Source organism: Meriones unguiculatus, chromosome 9, assembly GCF_030254825.1.
Source record: "Meriones unguiculatus strain TT.TT164.6M chromosome 9, Bangor_MerUng_6.1, whole genome shotgun sequence".
Lineage (NCBI taxonomy): Eukaryota > Metazoa > Chordata > Mammalia > Rodentia > Muridae > Meriones > Meriones unguiculatus.
This window is the reverse complement of record NC_083357.1, coordinates 49,420,161-49,440,127: the sequence shown is the minus strand read 5'-3', so window position 1 is coordinate 49,440,127 and position 19,967 is coordinate 49,420,161. Positions and strand designations below refer to the sequence as shown.

The 19,967-nt window shown below is 53.2% G+C and overlaps 1 protein-coding gene across 1 annotated transcript; it reads left to right on the top strand.

The window, feature by feature from the left end:
- Nucleotides 1-1,418: 1,418 nt before the first annotated feature.
- Nucleotides 1,419-19,104, top strand: Il17d (interleukin 17D). The gene is made up of 3 exons (XM_021639086.2): nucleotides 1,419-2,367; nucleotides 2,721-3,016; nucleotides 18,294-19,104. The coding sequence occupies exons 1-3, from the start codon at nucleotides 2,353-2,355 to the stop codon at nucleotides 18,610-18,612; spliced, it is 630 nt and encodes a 209-aa protein (XP_021494761.2). The 5' UTR covers nucleotides 1,419-2,352; the 3' UTR covers nucleotides 18,613-19,104.
- The last annotated feature ends 863 nt before the right edge of the window (nucleotides 19,105-19,967 follow it).

Sequence of the window (19,967 nt, the reverse complement as noted above, 5' to 3'; positions counted from 1 at the left end):
AAGAAGTGGAATGTTACGGAGAATGGCATGACTTGAAGACAGATGAAGTCTGAGAAGTGCAGAACAGGACATATTTTGGGTGCTGGAATCAGACACTGATGAGGGGACCTTGGATATGGCCACACGATTTGGTAGCAGAGATCAGACAAGGGAGAAAGAAATATTCAACTGGGCACTCAGAACCCGGCTGCTATTGGGTTCAGGCTGATGAGGCAGGATTAGAAACCAAAAACAGCAGGGTGGTGGTGGCACACAGCTCTAATCCCAGCACTCAGGAGGCAGAGGCACCTCAAAGGCCGGTCCTGCAGCTTTGCTAGATTTGGGACAGCTGAGGGAAGCAAGGGACGTAACACCAAGCTAAATCCACAGTAGCGGAGACACAGAACTAAGAATGCGCGGACCACGCGCCGCTACCTGAGGAACACGGGGAGACTGTGTTCTCCAACACTTTCCCACCACTATGTATTTAGACTAATTTTTAAATTTTTATTTCATGCTTACGAAATATTTTGCCTGCATGTATGTCTGTGCATCGTGTGTGTACCAGGTGTCTTCGGAGGTGAGAAGGTGTCAGTCCCCTGGAACTAGAGTTTCAGATGGTTGTGAGTCACCATTTGGGTGCTAGGAACCAAACACAGGTCCTCTGCAAGAGCCAGTGCTCTTAACTGGATTAATCTTTAACATACTGTTTAATTATTGTGTGTGTGAAATGGTGTGTGTGGTGGCACAAATGTCACATTGCATGCGTACCTCAAGATATCTGTACGCAGGCCAGAGGACAACTCTGTGGAGTGGGTTCTCTCCTTCCAGCTTTATTTGGGCTCCAGGGACAGATCTTGGCCCACCTGTACTCCATAAGCCTGAGCCATCTCCCCAGCCTCAAGTTTGAACTCATCATTAATATGTGTCTTATATCTTCATAGAATGCCGGGATCTGGGAAGAACTTGGTTTTTGTTTAGTTGATTTTTTTTTAAAGAACCTGCACCTGTGTATAAGCTTTGCGTCTGTTTAATCACAATGAATCTTATAATCAGTGTACGTTTTCAGTAACTGGGACCTTCCAAACTGAAAACTGTTACAGGTAATCTGGAAGGTAAAAAGTTGTCCAGTGAGGAGAAACTGGACTGTACTTTGACTGGCCCTGTGCCACCAGGAGTGGGAAGGATGCTGAAGCAGGGCACAGTGGTAAGTAGTCCCATGGGACTCTGGTAATGACAAGCTCACCCCTGAAATACTCCCACACTATGTTTCCAAAAAGAAAATAAGCAGCAGCGAGTGCCAAGGTCTTTATTCCCGTTTACTAGGAAGGAGACAATGTTAACAATTTATGCGCTGTTTGAAAAGCTTTTCACATAAACCCAAATGTGTGTTTACTAGGAACTGTAAATTGTTTAAAGCTGTAAGGTCCAGAGGGGCTTTTAGCGGTAAAAGCTGTTACAAAGCATTTCAGTTATAAAACATCGAAGGCAAATGTTTTTCTGCACAGCCTAACTGAAATGCAGTTTAAACACTGGTTTACAATTTGGTTAAAACCCAAAGGTGTAAGCCATTTTAGGGCGTCAAAAAATATTCCACACACTTTCAAAAAGCTTTCAATTAAGTCTCAACCATTTGTTTTTATTTTCAAAGCGTAAATGCTCAAAAGTAATCATATTCATTAGCTGGATGCCTGGCAAGCAAGACATATTTGTAGAATGAACAAGTAAGCGAGCCAGCTCTCTTAAGATACAATATAGTCCTTCATTTGAGCTGATGTCCTGAATTTATTCACAGAACCTTAGGCTCCTTTTACATGTCTGCTCACACAATTAATTATCATGATTGAGTTCTCCAACACCGCAAAGCTAGACCAAGTGATGCCCACTTACAGCCCTGTGTCAGTTGGGGGAGGGTTTTATTACTCTGCCTTCAGCTGCATAAGAGGCACGGAGTCATTTTATGAGTATTTAGGGGAAAACAGTCTCTCTCTCCTCAGCCGAACAGAACTGCTTTTTAATCTCAATCCCCGAAGAGGAAGTGGTCCCTAGGAGGAGCGTCCTTCCAGGTTTGCGTTCATTCATTTCCAAGTGGCCTGTCCAGCTCCTGGCCCGCTTTAATACCTAGGGAGCTCCGTTTCCTCTGCGCCAAAGTCGGCCTCCCGCCTGCATCCCCGCGGCCCCACTGGTCCGTGCGGAGACGTCGAGGCCAGTCACCACCTCCTCCTCCGGCCAGGCGGACCTCGCCCGTCCACTGGTGCAGGGGCACACCCAGCCCGCAGGCCACACGCCCCGCGCGCGCGGCGCCTTTATTTACTTCGCAGAAGAGCCACCAGGCCCCCTCCTAGCAGGTCCGGGAAGCTTTTCGGCGACGCGATGCTGGGGACACTGGTGAGAGCCCTCGCGGGCAGCGACGAGGGCATGGCCGGGCTGGGGCGGAGGGCACGGCGCGGGGCGCGGCGGCCGCTCACAGGCACTCGCAGCCCGCGGCGCAGCAGCCCGGCAGGCACACGCACACGTGCACGCGCGCCCCGCACCCGCCCCCCGCGCGGGCTGCGGCTCGGGGCGGCGGCGGCGGCGGGGGCCGGGGGCGCGCGGGCCGGCGGCGGGCCGGGCCCCGGGGGCCGCGCGGGCGGCGGGCGGGCGGGGACGGCGCTCGGGGGCCGGCCCGCGCGGCGCCCATGCTCGGGGAGGGCCTCACGGTGCGCGGGGTCCCGCGACGCTGAGCGCGGCCTGGCCCGCAGGTCTGGATGCTCGCCGTCGGCTTCCTGCTGGCCCTGGCGCCGGGCCGCGCGGCGGGCGCGCTGAGGCCCGGGCGGCGCCCGGCGCGGCCGCGGGACTGCGCGGACCGGCCGGAGGAGCTCCTGGAGCAGCTGTACGGGCGGCTGGCGGCGGGCGTGCTCAGCGCCTTCCACCACACGCTGCAGCTCGGGCCCCGCGAGCAGGCGCGCAACGCCAGCTGCCCGGCCGGGGGCAGGCCCGCCGACCGCCGCTTCCGGCCGCCCACCAACCTGCGCAGCGTGTCGCCCTGGGCGTACAGGTGAGCGGGCCCGCGGGGCGGGGCGGGGCCTGCAGGCAGGTGGGTGGGGCAGGGTGGAGCCCGAGGGGCGGGGCCGGAGGGGCGGGGTCCGGGGTGGGCGGAGCCAGCGGGATGGGGCGGGGGCGGGCGGAGCCTGGCGGGCCTTGGAGGACGGGGTCCTGAGGGGCCTTGGCGGAACTAGCGGGGCCATGGGGCGGAACCCGCTGCAGCCGGAGGGGTGTGGCAAGGGCGTCGGGGGTGGGGGGTGCAAGTCAGGTGGGGTGGAGCCCGATGGGTGGGGTCTGAGGAGCAGGAGGGCGGGGCGGATCTGATGGGTGGGGCAGGGTGGAACTTTTGGGATGAACCATGGGAGGCTGGCGAGGTAGGGTTGGTGTCCTCTGGTCTGTATGCTCAGGAAGGAACCAGGAGAGGCAGGTGGGATAACTAGGCTCTCTACAAAGGTAGAAACGCTGTGTCCTCCTGCCAGCTCTTTTGTGTTTGTTATGCAATAAATACCATTTGAGCACCTGCTCTTTGCGAGCTACACCACGAGGAACCAAGCCAAATGACCCTTCATTAATTCTTACGGGGTTTCGCACAGGAGGCCTGTGGGAGTGTGATCTGGAGGTGCTGAGCACGGAGAGCTAGGAGGCTCTTCTGAGAGAGTGTCTGGGGAAACTCATCTGGGGACAGAACATGAGGTGCCGAGCAAAGCTGCCAGTGTGTGGTAGCTTGAAGTGGAGGGAGGAAGAGAACGTCGTTTTGAGGGTGAAATTGACATTCAAAACACGTGGAGGATGGCAGGAGTCTGAGGATGACCTGATCCAGGGGTCGAGTCTAAACAAGGGAAGTGTGCGGATACGGAGCTAGAGTGTGGCCCCGTGACCTGGGCAGATCCTGCCACTGTCCCTTGAGCTCAGGGCAGAAGGCAAAAAGCAGCACTGAGGAGGGAGCCCTCACACTGCCCTGCAGATAAGAAAGATACGCACCTCAGACAAGAGCTTTTGAGGATGGGGGTGGCTCCGGGGACGGACAGTTGTGGCCAGGGCAGAGAAGAACCCGGTGACTACAGAGAGCCACCGTCAGAGCTTATGTTCGCTTGCCCTGTCAGGCCAGATCCAGAACTCAGGGCCTGATTCTTGCTAAAAAGTGGTCCGCCACTGAGCTGCCCCCATCCCAGTGGCGTAGGTTTTTTTTGTTTTGTTTTTTGTTTTTATTAATTACACTTTATTCACCTTGTGTGTTTTGTTTTGTTTGTAGACAGGGTCTCTTTATGTAGCTGTCCTGGGACTCTCTGTGTAGACAGGCTGGTCTCAGATTCACAGAGATGCCCCTGGGTGCTGGAATCACACACGGTTCTTGATTACCCAGACCATACGGCAGTCTGCTCTTGTATTCCAGAGAGGATGCTATTAGTCAGTTCGCCATTATTGTGACAATGACCTGGGGCAACAGGTTGGCTCAGCTGATAAAGGTGCTTGCTGGCAAGCCTAAGGCCCTGAGTTTGATACCAGGAATCCACACAGAGAGAATAGACCCCAGCAAGTGTCCCCGGACCTCCATATCAAGGTTACCACCTCATACACAAAGTAAGTAAGTAAATAATTAAAACAAATAGCTGACGGGCGTGGTGGCGCAGGCCTTAAATTGAGGCACTTGGGAGGCAGAGGCAGGTAGGTCTTTGTGAGGTTGAGGCCAGCCTGGGCTACAGAGCAAGTCCAGGGCTGCCAGGGCTCTTTCGAACAGAGAAAACAAAACAAAACAAAAACAGCAAAAAAGTTTAGACAATGAACTTGAAAAGAAAAAAAATGGTTGGCTCAGTTTTAGTTTCAGTCCATGGCCAGGCAGACCTGATGCCTTTAGGCTTCTGGTGGGACACCAGAGGGCAGTGCTTCGGGGAGAGGAGGCAGAGCAGAACCTCCTTCCTTGGAAGCAAAAGAGAGAAAGGGGAAGGGATTAGAGTCCCCTTCTCCTTCAAGAACACACTTGAGTGACAGAAAGGCCTCCAGCTGGACCCGATCTTCAAAGGCTCCACAACCTTCCAGTACAGCACCCCGAGGAGCAAGCCTCTGCTGGAGGGGTACTTAAGACACAGACTGTAGCAGGTCAGTGAGGGATGCGGGTACACATGGTACCAGGCGGGCATGCTGCAGAGCTCCCAGCAGACAGCCGGGCCTCCTCGGAGACAGTGGAAAGAAACAGGACCAGGGCAGATACTAATGAAAAGAGAAGGCTGGTGAGAGGCTGGCTGAGCGGGAGGGAGGGAGGGAGGGAGCACCAAGGGCATGAACTATGTCCTGGGTAACTGCTGGGGCCAATTTAGTCAGCTCCCTTGAGCTGTGCTCCTCCCCCAGCTCCCCAACCCCTTCAGCTGCCAAAGGAAGCTGAAGCTTAGACTTCCTCTTGGCTCCACTTGAACCTCAAGCCAAGTCCACCTGCAGTCCGTCCCTTCTCACAGCTCTGCCCCCGTGGAAGTGGGCCCGCACGGGAGACCCTCTGTCATAAATCCTAGCTCTTCAGGGAGGCAGTATTGGAGTTGAGGCTGGCCTCAAGGGCCCTGCAGGCCTTAGCCCACAGCAGGTCCCAAGTCCTCTGGTCCTGGACAAGGCCGTAGAGCACCGTCCCTAATAAGTTTCTGAAGAGGAAGCATGGAATTAAGCCTGTGCCTGCTGAGTCCTGTTGCCTTTGAGATGGACAGGTGACATGGATGAGAGAGAGAGCACAAAGCTGCAAGACAAGCTGGGGCTTCTTTTCTCTGGCATCCTACGTGGAAAGTTAGGTTAGGCTGCTCCTGCTGCAGCCTGGCACTGGTGCTCTCCATGGCCGCATCTGAAAGAAGGGAAGGGGCAGAAAGGGAAGTGGTTGGTGAGCCCCTAACTTGGGGTGACTGGATCTGGTGGGGGTGCTCCCATCTGCCACTAGCCAGATCAGATAGCTTTGGGTGTTTCTACAGGATTCAACAGCAGTGACAAGTTCTCTCGCTGTCTATGTGTGTCTGTGTCTCTGTCTCTCCCCTTCTGTCTCCCTCTCTGTCTCTGTCTGTCTGTCTCTCTGTGTGTGTCTCTCTGTCCCTGTCTCTCTCTTCACACACACACACACACACACACACAAATCTGCCCTGTGAGCAAACAGTAGCTTGCAGTGCTTAGAAGGGAGCCAGGGTTCCGGGGACCATGCTGGGCCATTGTTGCAGATGCTGACTGTTGAAGCTAGCCCTGTCTCCCCACCTCTCTGTGCACTCCCTCCTGTTGCCATTCACCTCCTGAGTTAAGTACAATTCAGGAAGTACGGAGACTCATCTGTGAGAGGGATGTGGAAGGAGCTTCTGAGAGCCTCGGTGGCTGAGTGGAAGTACGCCCCCCAGATGCCACCAGCTCGGGTACAGGAGTGGCACCTGCCGCAGAGGTGGCACACTCAACCATCCTCAGAGCTGCAGATTCTGCATCCGCAGAGCCAACCAATTGTAGATCAAGGCTGTCTGGGAAAGCTCACATCCGTGCTGAATCTGCGGGTCTTTCTCCTCAGTACTCCCTAGGCAACACAGTCTACAGCAGTGCACAGAGCATGGCTGTGGCAGGTCACATTACCGGGCATGTGGAGATGGCTACAGATGGGACTGTGTAGGTTCTATGCAAAGTCTACACCACTGTACAGATGGGACCCCAGTGTCTGGGGAACTTGCTTTTCTCCTAGATTCCCAGACCCAATCCCTGTGGGGCTGGAGGACTGAGATGACCATATTCCTCTAGGCAAAGCAGAATGCTAAGGAAGATGGGTAGGAAAACAGGCATAGTCAGAAATACCACAGCACAGGCAAGCTCACTCACTGTAGGTGGAATCCAGGTTTTAAAGCAGGCACTGAACTATCAGCAGCCTCTGGGAGTGGGGATGGGGATTATGGTTTCAGGACCGCTGGGTCTCCAGCTGGAAGAAAACATGGTTGGATCTCACTGCTGTGTGCAACAAATTCCAGATGCTTCTAAGATTGAAGTGTAAAAAATAAGGCCACAAAGAGGAAGAAAAACACGAGCAATTTTATTTATAATCTTGGTGTGGAGGAGGCTTGTTTAGCAGCTCACAGTCCCAGACATCATAAAAGATAAGATTAAGAAATGCAGTTATATAATTATATGCTATGTCGTCTTGGCAGAACAGGATGGCCTGCAGAGCAAGCCAGAGGGAGACATGTTTGCAACCCATGTCACAAGGGCTCCTTTCCCAGTGAGCTCCCATGAGCCAGTAAAGCCAGTGACATCATGGGAAGGTGGGCCAAGGTCAGGGCACGTGCAGGCAAGGAAAATCACGTGATGCTCCTCTCTCTGAGTGAAGAGCCGATTACTGCAGTCCAGGGAGTGAAACACATGTGGAAACCATAGTGAGAAACTGTGTTTTGCACCCATCAACCAGGCTGCTTTGACAAAAGTGGAGGAAGAAGGGAGCCGAGGAAGTCCTGGTGCAGCGGGGGTGGGGGTGGGGGGGGGTGGCGGTGGGGGGTAGTGGTGGGGGTGGAATTGGGATGACTTGGAATAGGAGACTAGGAAATGTAATTATCAAAGTATGTCTTGAGAGGAGGTCTGGCTGTTACCCGTGATGCTTCAGGCCCTGGGCTCCAGGCTTGCCGCCACCTCCGAGTGTGTGCACTCGCGCACCCGTTCCCCCTCAGGGTCAGACAGCACGCGGGCCCAATGATTTGACTTATCAGTATTTCTCTACAGCCCCAGGTGTCTACACACCAGATGACTGGCGGGCAAGGCTACTAGTCGCTGCTGTGGCAGCAAGGGTGGAAGGCATCACATTGTCCACCAGTAGACAAGAAGCTGTGTAAAACAGAGCTATGAAGAAGGAGGTAGCTTTTAGATCCGGACGGGAGATCAGTCGGCGTCCCTGAGGGAAAAGGTGCGACTAGCACGCAGCCACTCTGTGCCGAAAGAGAACTGGCACAGCACACACATCATGACACTCTTTATTTTTTAAGTTTATTTATTATTATGTATTTCTCTGTGTAGACTTGGCTGTCCCGGGCTCACTTTGTAGACCAGGCTGGCCTCAAACTCACAGAGCTCTGCCTGCCTCTGCCTCCCTGAGCGCTGGGATTACAGGCGTGCCCCACCATGCCTGTCTCTACCAGCAGCTTTTTAAAGAGAAGGGTCTCATTGTGTTGCTCAGGCTGGTCTCAAACTCCTGAGTTGAAGTGATCCTCCTGCCTCAGTGTTCTGAGTATCTGGGACTGCAGGCCTGTGCTACTGAGCCTACTGAAGATGTTTTCTTTGTTAAATGGAGAGAAGGGAAGTCTCCCAGCCATGAGAAAAAGGCAGAAGCTGCATCGGAGACATGCCCAGAGCATTGGTGTGACAGGCTGGGGCCTCCCAGAAGGGGTGCTGTGAACATTGAGGTAGGGTTTGCAGAGGCCTGTGGTTCCATGACTGAGCTAAACTTGAGGATGTCACAGCTTGGACATTAAGAGATTGTCACCAGGTAACAGACCTAACAGACACCTCTGACTTCATCCGTCCAGGTCCCGGGGTGTTTATTAGGAAAGCAACATTCATCTCCTGGAACATAAAAATACTTTCTCATTTACCCTGTGGCATAATATGTTTGTTTCTCCTTTGCTTAAGAAACAAAAATGCCAAGAATAAAATCAACATGCTTGCGCAGGAAGGTTTTTTAGACAGCAGATTGATGTATTCTGAACTCTCCCGCTGGCTCACTGAGTCTGTAGACTTGAAGGCAGCTTGTGTGCCGACACACCGGAGAGAAATACTTGCAGGTACTCCAAGCAGTGTCAGCGTGTCTGTTCTTCCAGTACTAAGCTAAAAACATGTTTTCTCCAGGATATGAACAATGTAAAATAGTTTATTTTTAGGCCTTATTTGTTGCTTTTTTATATAACTTTTCCTGCAGAGACGCTAAGAGCCTACACCTAAATTTATTTCACAACAAACAGGGTTTGTTTGCTCTTGGTGACCAACAGCCAGCAAATGTGCGGCAGGCGTGTGTGGGTGGATGCTGAGGTGACCTTAGGCCCTTGTTAATGTTCTTTGGTCTGTGCGCTTTTCTGGAAGGCCCTGAGGTGAGTCCACATGCTCCTGACTTTTCCCTCCTTCCAAGGTAACTTCCTCCCAGAGTTCTCCACAGGAAGAAATCCCACTGGCTTCAGCCAGAACCCGTGCTGCGATGGCTCTCTTTATAGCCCACCCTTTCCTGGGCACCCTGGCTGCTCTGTGCCAGCCTGCTGAGGTTGGCCTTGACACCTCTTCCAACATCCTGATGGAACAGCCTGAGACACGTGACCACCAGCGTGTCTGAAGATACAGTTTTAGCAAGGGAGGAGGGGCTCACACCAGCGTCTGCCCTCAGGGTGCAGCGCATCTCAGTGCGTGAGAGTTTTCCGCTCTCTGCATGTACTTGTGCAGGTCCTGTGGTCTCCACTTCCTGTACCAGCGAGCAGACAAAGTTACCCCTGCCCGTTGATGGCTCAGCCACCAGGGTGCTCTTGGGCTCCGACAAACTGGTCTGCTGTGTGCAGCTGCTGATTTCTACAGTCTCAGAAGGAAAGGCAGCCCTTTGCCCTGAAAATGGCCATTAGTTATTCCCTCTTTCCCAAACCTGAGGTCACGTTTACCCACCAAATGTCAACAAGGGCGTTACAGGCCCACACTGGAACCATGGACGTCACCGGTCCCCAGTGCCACTTTATATCAACAGTTTCTGCTCAGCAAGGGGGTATGGCTCACACCTGCCATCCCAGCTTGCAGGAGGCTAAGGCAGGAGAATCATGTTTTCGAGGCCATTGGACTACATATTTGATGTCTCAGACGTCAAATAGATATAACATTGGAAAAAGGCAAAGAAATCAAGATCGTTGCTGCCTTCGCCCCCTTTCGACTTCCCTGTCAGTGACGTGAATGACCCAGAGTCAGCCGAGATCTGAGAACACCAAATGCAGACAACCTCAGTGGCGTCACCAAGCCTTGTCCCTCCTGGGACAGGAACCGCCACCCCTTGCCCAGGGCACCCACACTGCGTGCGGCCCTCTCTGCAGCCCCTCACTAGCCACCTTAATTATCACAGTGACATCCCAGCGCTGCCTGCTGTGTACAGGTGACCCGTGTGTAGCCGCCCAGGGCTAGTGGCACCTGCCTCGCTCCCTGCATCTCGGGTAGGTACTCACCCTCTCATGGGAAGGGTGAGTACAGCACAAAGAGGCTCACACAGCTTTCATTATAGCATTGACGGTTTTGTTTTATTTCCATTAACTCAGAGTACTAATTTATAAACGAAGCTTTAATTCATAAGCAGTAAACGTCCGGCCTGCGGGGGCACATTTCTAGGAAAGCATCTACTGGGTGATAAGGGGAGTCTGCAGCTTAACAGTAGAGGAAACCATGCCCACGGCGGGTCCGCTCTTAAAGGGTTCCCGCTTGCCTTTTAAAAACACCCTCCTGCCTTTATGCGCTCTCAAATTTGTGCCAAGCCTCCAGGACAGAATTCCATGAACTGACCAGAGAGTCCTTGCAGAGGTGACTCTGGCCAACAGGGGGCAGCATAGCGCCGGGGCCCGGCCCAGGGACTCTCATCTCTTTGCAACTTACGGTGGAGAGGCTTTTTTCGTAAGTCAAGTTTTCTTTGTGGTTGTTTTGCTTTAGGAAGTTCATTTTTCCTGTGTCTGTGCTTCATGCCTGCGAGTTGCTCCAGATGACCGTAAGCCAGCGTCACAAACCTCTCTGCCCTCCAGGAATATCTGCATTGTGTTTTAGCTAACGTTCTGGACAAGCTTCAGTAGCACAGGAACTCTGTCCTTCCTACACCAGCTTATCAAGATAACGTTCTGTTAAGAAAAAGATGGGTGACTGGGACAGGGACAGGGACAGACACCTGAGCAGAGAGAATACTTGACCTGGCTGGAAGTCTTCATATTGTTCATCCTTATTGGAAGCATACTTCCCCCCACCCCAAGCAGCTTAACTAAGAGATGTTGGTGTTTTTAGAGCTATATATACCAACATAGACAACACACATATATATTGAAATGGACAAGTGACCTTGACTTTGCTCAAGTACAGAGCTGAGTTCCTCCAGTGGGCTGCTCAGAATACAGCCAGCTCTGCTGCACCTATCACCTGTCAAGGAATAAAAATAAAAGCATTGTCATGGAGCATTGTTCCGGGATTACCATCAGCTTTGATGGCTGGTTGCTCCCAGGGCCGGGGCTTTACTTAGCATGCAGAGTGCTGCCAGGGAGGATGACAATATTTCACTCTCTGGATACCTCTTTCAGCGCTCTTCACCTGAATAGAATGTGTGTGCCCATGCCAAGAGAAGGATTTGGGCAAATGCAGGCAGTCCCACACAGGCCATGAAGTGACATTCCTTCCGATATCTGTCCTCCACAGATGGCACATTAAAAAGGTGAAGGAGAGAGGACACGTCTCCCAGAATTCCTAAGCTGTCAAGGAGAAAATACCAGGCACTCTCAGGGTTGAGGGTAGAGGCCAGGCTAGTGTATGTGAGCCGCCCCTCCACCCGACAGCTGCCCCGCTGAACCAGGTGGGCTCCTCCCTCGCACACCCAGACGCCTCCCCCATTGTCCCAAGGTCGGGAACATCAAAAGTGGCTCTGGACCCACATTCTGCAGCTTCCCTTGGAGAGCTGAGCCATCCTGTGGGCATGAGTGAGTTTTTCCTTTGAAGAGATGCTTCCCAGCTGCTCGAGTGTCACATTTGCCATGACAAAAGAATGAAAGCCTTCGAGAAATCTGGGCTGCCGTTCCCATTCCGTTCTTCCCTTGTGCAAGACCCCGCTGCTGCGCCCTGGACTGCAGATTCTTTCCTAGTGCCCTGTCCTGCTGGCCACCTGTGGATAGGTTTTACACCGAGTAGGTGGATTCTCAGGCTGGCCCGTCCCCATGTGGCAGATGTGGGCTAGATGCTAAGTACCCAGAGGCCACCTGGTGATGACAACGAGGCTGAGCCAGCTGGCCAGGTGCCATCATCTCAGTACCTCTACTTCCCCACAGAGGTGAGGGGGCGGGGGGCAGAGGAGCCTCCCTGATGCCGGAGCCCTGGGTAGCTCGCTGGCAGAAGAGCCACATCTGCCTGGAGCCGCCTCAGGCTTAGCCGAGGCTCTGCCAGGTTCGGGTGGCACAGCGAGGGCAGACCTGACCTCCAACTCTCCCTGGCCAGGCGGAGCCCATGGGATCTAGGTCCTGCTCAGGACTGTGCCATCCCTGCCGAACTTTTCCATGTCCTCTTCCATGAGAAATGCACGGTGTTTTCTTCCAGCGGCCAGAGAAGTGTTTTTCAGTGCTTCTTGGCAGCAGACACAGCAGCGCTTTGGCTCCCTGGGGCCTTAGCAAATGGAAGGAGGGTGGAGCTGATGTGCCCGCTGGCCACAGCCTCCCCCTAGAGGGAAGCTGTTTGTGGCCTCCAGTGTCCCCAGTTAGCCCTGCCCATCCACAGAGCCCACTGTTGTAGGCCTTGGATCCCTGCACAGTAGTTTATCCACAGGGAGATCTTCCCTGTGGTGAAGTGACCCCCGCCAGGCCCAGCCAGGGCTAGCTCCAAAGAGAATATGGACGATTAAATGGTTACAAATCCCTTTTTTCCTCCCCAGTGCTGGGAATGGAGCCTAAAGCTTCTCTCATATGAGGCCAGCACTGTAGACCCAACCCTCAAACCTTCTGTAATTCGTTACTTCTTTTTGTTTTGAGACAGTGTGTCTTGTTACATAGCCCAGGTTGGCCTCAGATTTGTGGCAATCCTCCTGCCTCAGCCTCCCAAATGCTGGGATTGCAATTGTGCATCATCAGCTCTGGCTTCATTTTCTTAAATATGGAGACCAAACAGCCTGAACAGGGCTATCTGAGAATGATCTGGGAGGCTTTTTAAAAAGTAGCAATGTCTTGGCTCCATTCCACAGCAATTAATTCAGAATCTCTAGGGGCTGGGGGAAGAGCATTGCTATTTTTAAAAACCTCACTTATGTGCCTCCAGCGAGGCACAACTAAGTCCCACAGCCGTCCCACGGCCGTGCCAAGTCGGCTTATAATGACCTTCTGTGTGAACCGCTGTCGGCAGGGAGGGCAGTCTGGGACTGGTTTGCTCGTACAGAAAAGGCCCTGGGAAGCGTGTGGTCCAGCTGTTGCACACCAGCTGCCATCACTCTGTCTGTGGAGACATGGCTAGCCGTCCGGTGCAGATGTGGTCGGACACTGCTGCTCAGCACAGCCAGGCTTCGGTGGACGAGACAGGGTGCCGCGTTTAAGTGAGCAGGACAGATCAGGAGACAGGGAGTGAGCACGGAGCCGCATACTCAGATGGTGGGCAAGGAGACTGGCAATCGTATTCATTTCTGGTCTTCCAGGATATGTACTAACTCTTATTAGCATAATAATTATGCATAACCGTGAGGCAACGTGCAAGGATTCCATACATGGGTGCATTATATAATGAACAAGTCAGGATGATTGGCACATCTCTCAGGAAACAGGGTTCCATATTAGGTGTAGCCCAGGCTAGCCTGAAATTTAGAGTCCTCCTGGCTCAGCCTTCTGAGTGGTACACTGACCTGTGTGTCACATCCTACACTCTGCCAGAACCTGCATTTTTAAACAAGAGTCACGCTTGGTTCTAATGCACGTACCATGTAAACCCCATGTTTGTCACGCTTGGTTCTAATGCACGTACCATGTAAACCCCATGTTTGTCACGCTTGGTTCTAATGCACGTACCATGTAAACCCCATGTTTGTCATGCTTGGTTCTAATGCACGTACCATGTAAACCCCATGTTGGTGGCCTCGTTTGTCCTTCCTGGCTTGCACTGACGGGGTCTTTTCAGAGGAGCCTCAGCTTTTAGTGAAGGAAGCTGCTTATCCTTTAGAGGTCCCTGGGGGTCACCCACCGTCTTGTCTTCCCATAGTCTTTTAATCTTCTCCAGTCTGTTGTTGGAGATTCCACCCCCTCATTCTCCCTGGAATGTGTCCGGACAATTCTGGCCCTTTTTCCTCCCTGTGAGTTTTAGAATCAGCTTGCCAAGTTCTAAGCTGGGATTTTCAAAGATGTGCTGATGTTATGGACTAAAGGAATATGCTTACTTGAGGGAATTTTCCAAGATCATGGGGACTCAAGGCCTGGGTCCAAGGGCCATCAGGAAGCCTGAGAGGTAGCTTTCCTGTCAGAGCAGCCCCTCAACCAGCAGCAATGAATCGGTCTGGGTCACTGGTCAGTGACTAGACTGGACCAACATCTTCTTCCCAGGACTGATATATGACTGTTTCCTGCCTTTTCTAGAAAATCTGCTGGGTTGAACTCGTTTCACTAGCCCTCAGTGCTGATGATTTCAGACTACTGAGGCCATTTCGTCCCTGCTTACTCATGGGTGCCCTGGACTTCTGGTCGAGACCCCCTGGCGTGCTAGCTTGGCGTGGAGATCTTTGGGCCGCCTGGAGAGAATCAGCTGTGCCTGGGCTCTGCTGCTAAGAGATGGAAATGTTTGTGAAGCGGGAGACTGAGCCAATGGCAGCTACACTTGGCCCTCACAGGCACACATCAGGTGGCAGATTCCTGCTGGGAACGTGCTCATTGTTCTCTGAGTCCCGCCTTGGCAGCTTAGAATGGTTTCCTACCATGCCCAGGCCGCAGAGTCAGTGTTCTTTTTCTGTCTCTGCTGTCACTTACGTTCGGTCCTCCGGGAGCTCAGCTTCCATCGCCTCTAATCAGCTCTGGAGGACTTGTCCTTTGTTCTTGGATTAAGCCCCGCCAGCTGCCACTCACCCGGGCCAACTTCACACTCGCCCAGGGCTGATCCTCAGGCTCGTCAGTGGGGAAAACTTGATGTGTTTCAAGCAGGGCCTGGGCTAAGTTTGCACAGAGCAGCATTCAGCGAATGTGGAGACAGCAGGGGACTGGCCTCGGAGGCCAGGCTGGCTTTCTGCTGGGCTACATGTCCATGTTTGGGAAGAGAAAGGGTCCCGATGGTGGCTTTGCTTGCTGTTTCTTCCCCACAGAGCTGGTGATTCTCCTGACTTGGCAGGAAGCTTTGGCGTCTGCACACTTGGTGGCGGGGGTGGGGGGTGGGGGGAGGTACTTGCCTCTCTGTGGTGCTGGCCCCTCTGAGTGAGGACCACTACCATGGACGGCTCATCTGCTCTCTGTGCTGAGTACCTTCCTGTGTGAAGGAACAATCCAGGTCTCAAAGACACATTTTGAGAACACCCATGTTCATTCCTTCATTCTGTCCCAGGTGTCAGGTGGGGGTGGGGTGGGGGATTGTCACTAGCCTTAATCCGAAGGGTTTAAAGTTAAGGTTTGGCCTGGGGACGAGCTGGGATGCCAGGCTGGATATTTTTAGTGGGATGAGCCTTTGGCTATCAGGCACCCAGGCAGGAATAGCTTCACCTACATAGCTAGCCAGAGCGACACCTGAGTGCTGGCTCTTCCCGAAGGACACCAGGATGTTGGCTGGCATTGATCGAAAGGGGTTGGTGATGGTCTCAGGGCAAGCAGATATGCCGAAGAGAAGCACCTCGTGTAGGTCTTCCGAGAGTTCCCTTGGGTTCTCACTGGGTGCTGGTCGGCCTGTCTTCTCTTCCCATCTAGGGAGCTTCGGGATCAAATTCCTTTACTCCCTTCAGACTGTTACACCTGTACCCTAGCCTGCCACCACATACATGAGTACACATGCTCTCATGTCCTCGCTCACGATCAACACATACATACATACATTCTCGTCTCACATGGTCACACATTCAGACATGCTCATGCCCATCTGTGTACCACACGTGCTCACACAGCCTCACATCTACACACACGGGTCCTCTGGAGCACGCCTACATTCTCACACCTGCTCTCATATCTCACACCCAGCCTCTACCAGTGCTTCTGTTCACACACACATGCTTACACACAATCATTCTGTCCTAAACACCGCCTGATATGCCCCACCATTCAGGAAGGCATGTTCTTGAGCTTCCCAGACTCCAGAATCAATAAGCTGAATGCTAAACACAGCTCTCTTCTAGAGAGTGGTCAGGTCAGACCATGCAGTCCGCTCTGATCTGCTTGCCTCTCCCTCCCGGGGATGGGATGTGCCACCATCCCCACGCAAACCTCTGCTCTTTATGAATTAGCTGGTCTCCAGCAGAAAGTTACAGCTATAGCGTGTGGCCGCATCTGTATCAGTATGTCTGACGGGCTGGCTCTGCCCCCATTGAAGTTTTTGAGCAGCCTGCTCACAGGCTCTGCTTTGTCTTGGCCTGGGGATCCAGTCTCTATGCGCAGACTGTGTTTCCTCCTTTGCCTGCTCCCCTTCCATACACCCCCATGAACTCTCATCTAACTACGAACCATATCCCCAGATTCAAACCCCAAGATCTTCCTCTTTGTCGCAGACATGCTTCTACCACGAAGTTGGGGGGATCCTTCTGAAGTGGTAGTGGGTCGGTCGCTTCACTCCCTGAACCTGTCAGGGTCTGATCCACGCTCTTGACACAGGCATCACTCTTCATTCTGCACCTTTCGCCCTGTGCTTTCCTACTGTGACATGTGTCTCTGACTTTGACCTCTTCTCCAAATGCCCTTCTACCCCCTTGATCTGGGCCAGGCAGTCCAGCTGTTTCTTTGTGTGCGTCTTTGGATGGTACAGAGGTGTTCTGCCTGAATTCCAACGGCCTGAAATAGAACTCACATATGAGCTGGATAAACGCTGGAGATGATCAGAGACATCACGCATCCCAGCTATTAAGGACGTCAGGAGACAGATGGGTCCCGGCAAGGGTGTGCCGGGTTCACTCTGCTCCCATACTCCTGAAGGTGGAACCTGAGCAAACAGTAGCAACAAACCTTTAAAGTAGATTTCCACCCTGTGCTGGAGGGAGGCACAGGTGGCAGAGTGGGTTTGTTTGCTTGGATATGTCTGCCTTTATCTCTCCACCCATAACATATGCTTTCACCCAGCCATTTCTCTGCTCCCTGGAACAGTATAAGAAGGGAGTCGAAAGGTGCCGTGCCCAGGACGCCTTCCTGGCCCCCAGACCCCACTTTCCTAGACAGCACCATCATTTCCAGGACATTCTTTCTGCAGGCCAGTTCCCTCCTTGGCATGTGTGCACTGAGTGCAAAGGGAGGTCTTTTTGTTGGCAAGTGTACTCATAAGTATTAAGGACCAGGGAGAAAGCATGCCCTTGGGTGGCCAAGGTTAAGCTGCATTACAGCCAGTGGCCCCCTCCACCCCCCTCGAGGTCTAGAACAGAAAGAGCGCCAAGCCTGCCCCCTCTCCATCTTGCCTTCGTTATCAGATTCAGAGGCTGCCCTGTGGCGCTTCCTCTGCTGGCACATAGTGGGTCTTCAGATGTGTCTGCTGCTGGACATGTTAGCAAGGTTAAGGTTAAGGCGATGATGATGGATTCAAGAGTCTCTAGAGCCCAGAGGAAAACACAGACCCATAGGGATTACCTGTGTTCTAGATGCACAGACTAATGGACATGATTTCAGGCACACCTAAGTCTCAGGAGCAACGGAGACAATGCTGCCCTCTGCAGGGGGACAGTCAGGAAGGGGCTTCTGCAGCTGTGGAGGTGGCTGCTGTGCTATCCCAGGATGTCTGTCTCCAAGTGAGCCACCTGTAGCTGACCTGTGGCCTCTCCCGGGATCTGGCCACAGGCTATCCTGGAGATGTTTACATTTGGCATCTGAATTGGAAGACTCGGAGAAAAATCAGAGTGATGGAATTGAAACCATTATTTTCACTTTTCAAATCTCCCTGGCCGGCGGCCCTCCTGTCTGTCCCCTGCTGCTGCTTGAGCACCTTTGGAGAGCACACACCGGGACAGGGCCACTGGACGGCCTTTGCACAGGGTGGCCATCTGCAGGAACTGGTACCTGCCTGCCTCCTAGAAGGGACCACAGCTAGAGCTGCAGAGCCCGGCAGGCTTGGGAGTTGGTTGACAGAGGTGGTTCCTCAGGGCTGACCCAGCAGCCTGGGAGGGCAGGATGGCCTGTTTTGATACAGTGGTCACCTGCCCGTGGTGCCCATGACCTTGACAAAGGGTAGTTTTATAGGCACTCGGGGATAGTGGCCCATGCTGCCTTCCGTGTCTGAAATATGACAGAGGTCAAGCGCCATGGTGGAGCAATCTTAGCCCTGTGGAGTAATTGTTCGGGTAGGCCTGACTTGGATGCTAACTGCTGGTTACGTCAGGCCCAGCCTAGCTCAGACCATCCTCATTTGGCCCAAGGTGGCCTTGAACTCAGGGTGATGCCCCTGCCGTGGCCCTCACTCTCTCACTCTGTCCGCAGAATTTCCTACGACCCTGCTCGCTTTCCAAGGTACCTGCCGGAGGCCTACTGCCTGTGCCGCGGCTGCCTGACGGGGCTCTTCGGAGAGGAGGACTTCCGCTTTCGCAGTGCGCCTGTCTACTCCCCGGCCGTGGTGCTGCGCCGCACGGCTGCCTGCGCGGGGGGCCGCTCCGTGTACGCCGAACACTACGTCACCATCCCGGTGGGCTGCACCTGCGTGCCCGAGCCGGACAAGGCCACGGACGGCGCTAACTCCAGCCTGGACAAGCCGGGAGCCAAGCTGCTGCTGGGGCCCGCCGACAGGCCGGCGGGGCGCTGAGGCCTGCCAGGCCCAGCTCCTGCGCGCAGCCAGTCCCCTGTACCCCAACCTTCCCGCGGCTGCCTTTTCCAAAGGGACAGCTACATACGCTTTCAATAGATTTTTATTTTTCAAAGTAGACACTACATGCCTATGACTATTTTGAAGAGTAGCAGGAACTGTTTTCATACTAGCAATTTAGAGCGAGCATGTTATTTTTTTAAAAAATATTTTGATATTACAAGCAAACCACAAACATTCCGATGTCCTCTAATAGGATTCTTGAGTGTATAATTGTGGTGTTCAGATGAACTTCTTTTACCTGCGCCGGGCAGCTGAGTTCAGCCTCTTGGACGCTCCGGGTCTGTGCACAGCCTTTCCCAGGTCCAGGGAGAGGACGATGTGAGGCGCCTCCAGGTTCCAGAAACCAAACTCGCTCTTGTTCTTTAGCATATGGATGGTCTCAACTTTATGGCAATTAAACTTTTTGGTGCTGTTCTTTCGATTTTGAAAGCCGCTGGTCTCAGTTTGTGGCAGGGGGTGGAAGGTGACATCTTAGTTCTCAGGGAGCTCACACAAGGCTTAGTTTTACCGGCTTTTGGATCAAGCCAACCCTGAGGAGGCAGAGGAAGGGGAAGGGCCCTGTCTCCAGTCTCAGGCATTAAACTGAGCTTCCTCCCGGCTAGCTGGGAAGTCTGCCCCTGAGCAAATTTGTAAAAGTTCTTTTTAAATCGCTAAAGCCATGGTAGCTGGTTCCACTAGCTGTGCTCCAGTGTAACCATCCGATTTTGCTTAGGTGAACTTGTTTGGAGTAGTTTAAGGACAAACTTTCCCAGTGATAACTGACTCAGTCCCGTGTGCACGGCAAAGCACAAGGAAAGCTAATAAACGATCTGATGTGACTACATCGCAGCTCTAAGTATATAAAGATGGGGTCTACAGAGCGAGAAAAACAAGGATCACACAGGAAGTGCCAAGATCATTAACCACATCTGCCCCAGCCTTCCGGGCAGGTAACAGGTTATGCGGCCTTTCCTTTGAATGGAACAATCCTGGGTGGTTAACGTTCCTGGTTCCCCAGTGCTTAGCTGTGAGCACAGGGACCCCCGGGGCTTCTGCAATGATTGATGACCTTTTTGTTTGTTTTCATGTCTGTAGCCCAGGCTGGTCCACAAGTTGTTCAATTGAAAATGACACATGAGCCTGTGTGTGTGATGTGGGGGGGGGGGAGGGGGCACTTAATGTTCAAACCACATAAAAAGCGTGAGAGGTGAAGTTGGTCTGCATAAAGGACCAAAGAAATGCACCCCACCGGTTTTGAGAGAGCTGCCCAAACAGCTTCAGGTCTTGATGAGGTTCAGAAACGGCTCACAGAT

Bases quoted from the DNA above. Each gene is read 5' to 3' on its own strand.
- Il17d (XM_021639086.2), top strand. The intron at 3,017-18,293 runs GTGAGCGGGCCC...CTCTGTCCGCAG, and splicing joins GTGTCGCCCTGGGCGTACAG to AATTTCCTACGACCCTGCTC.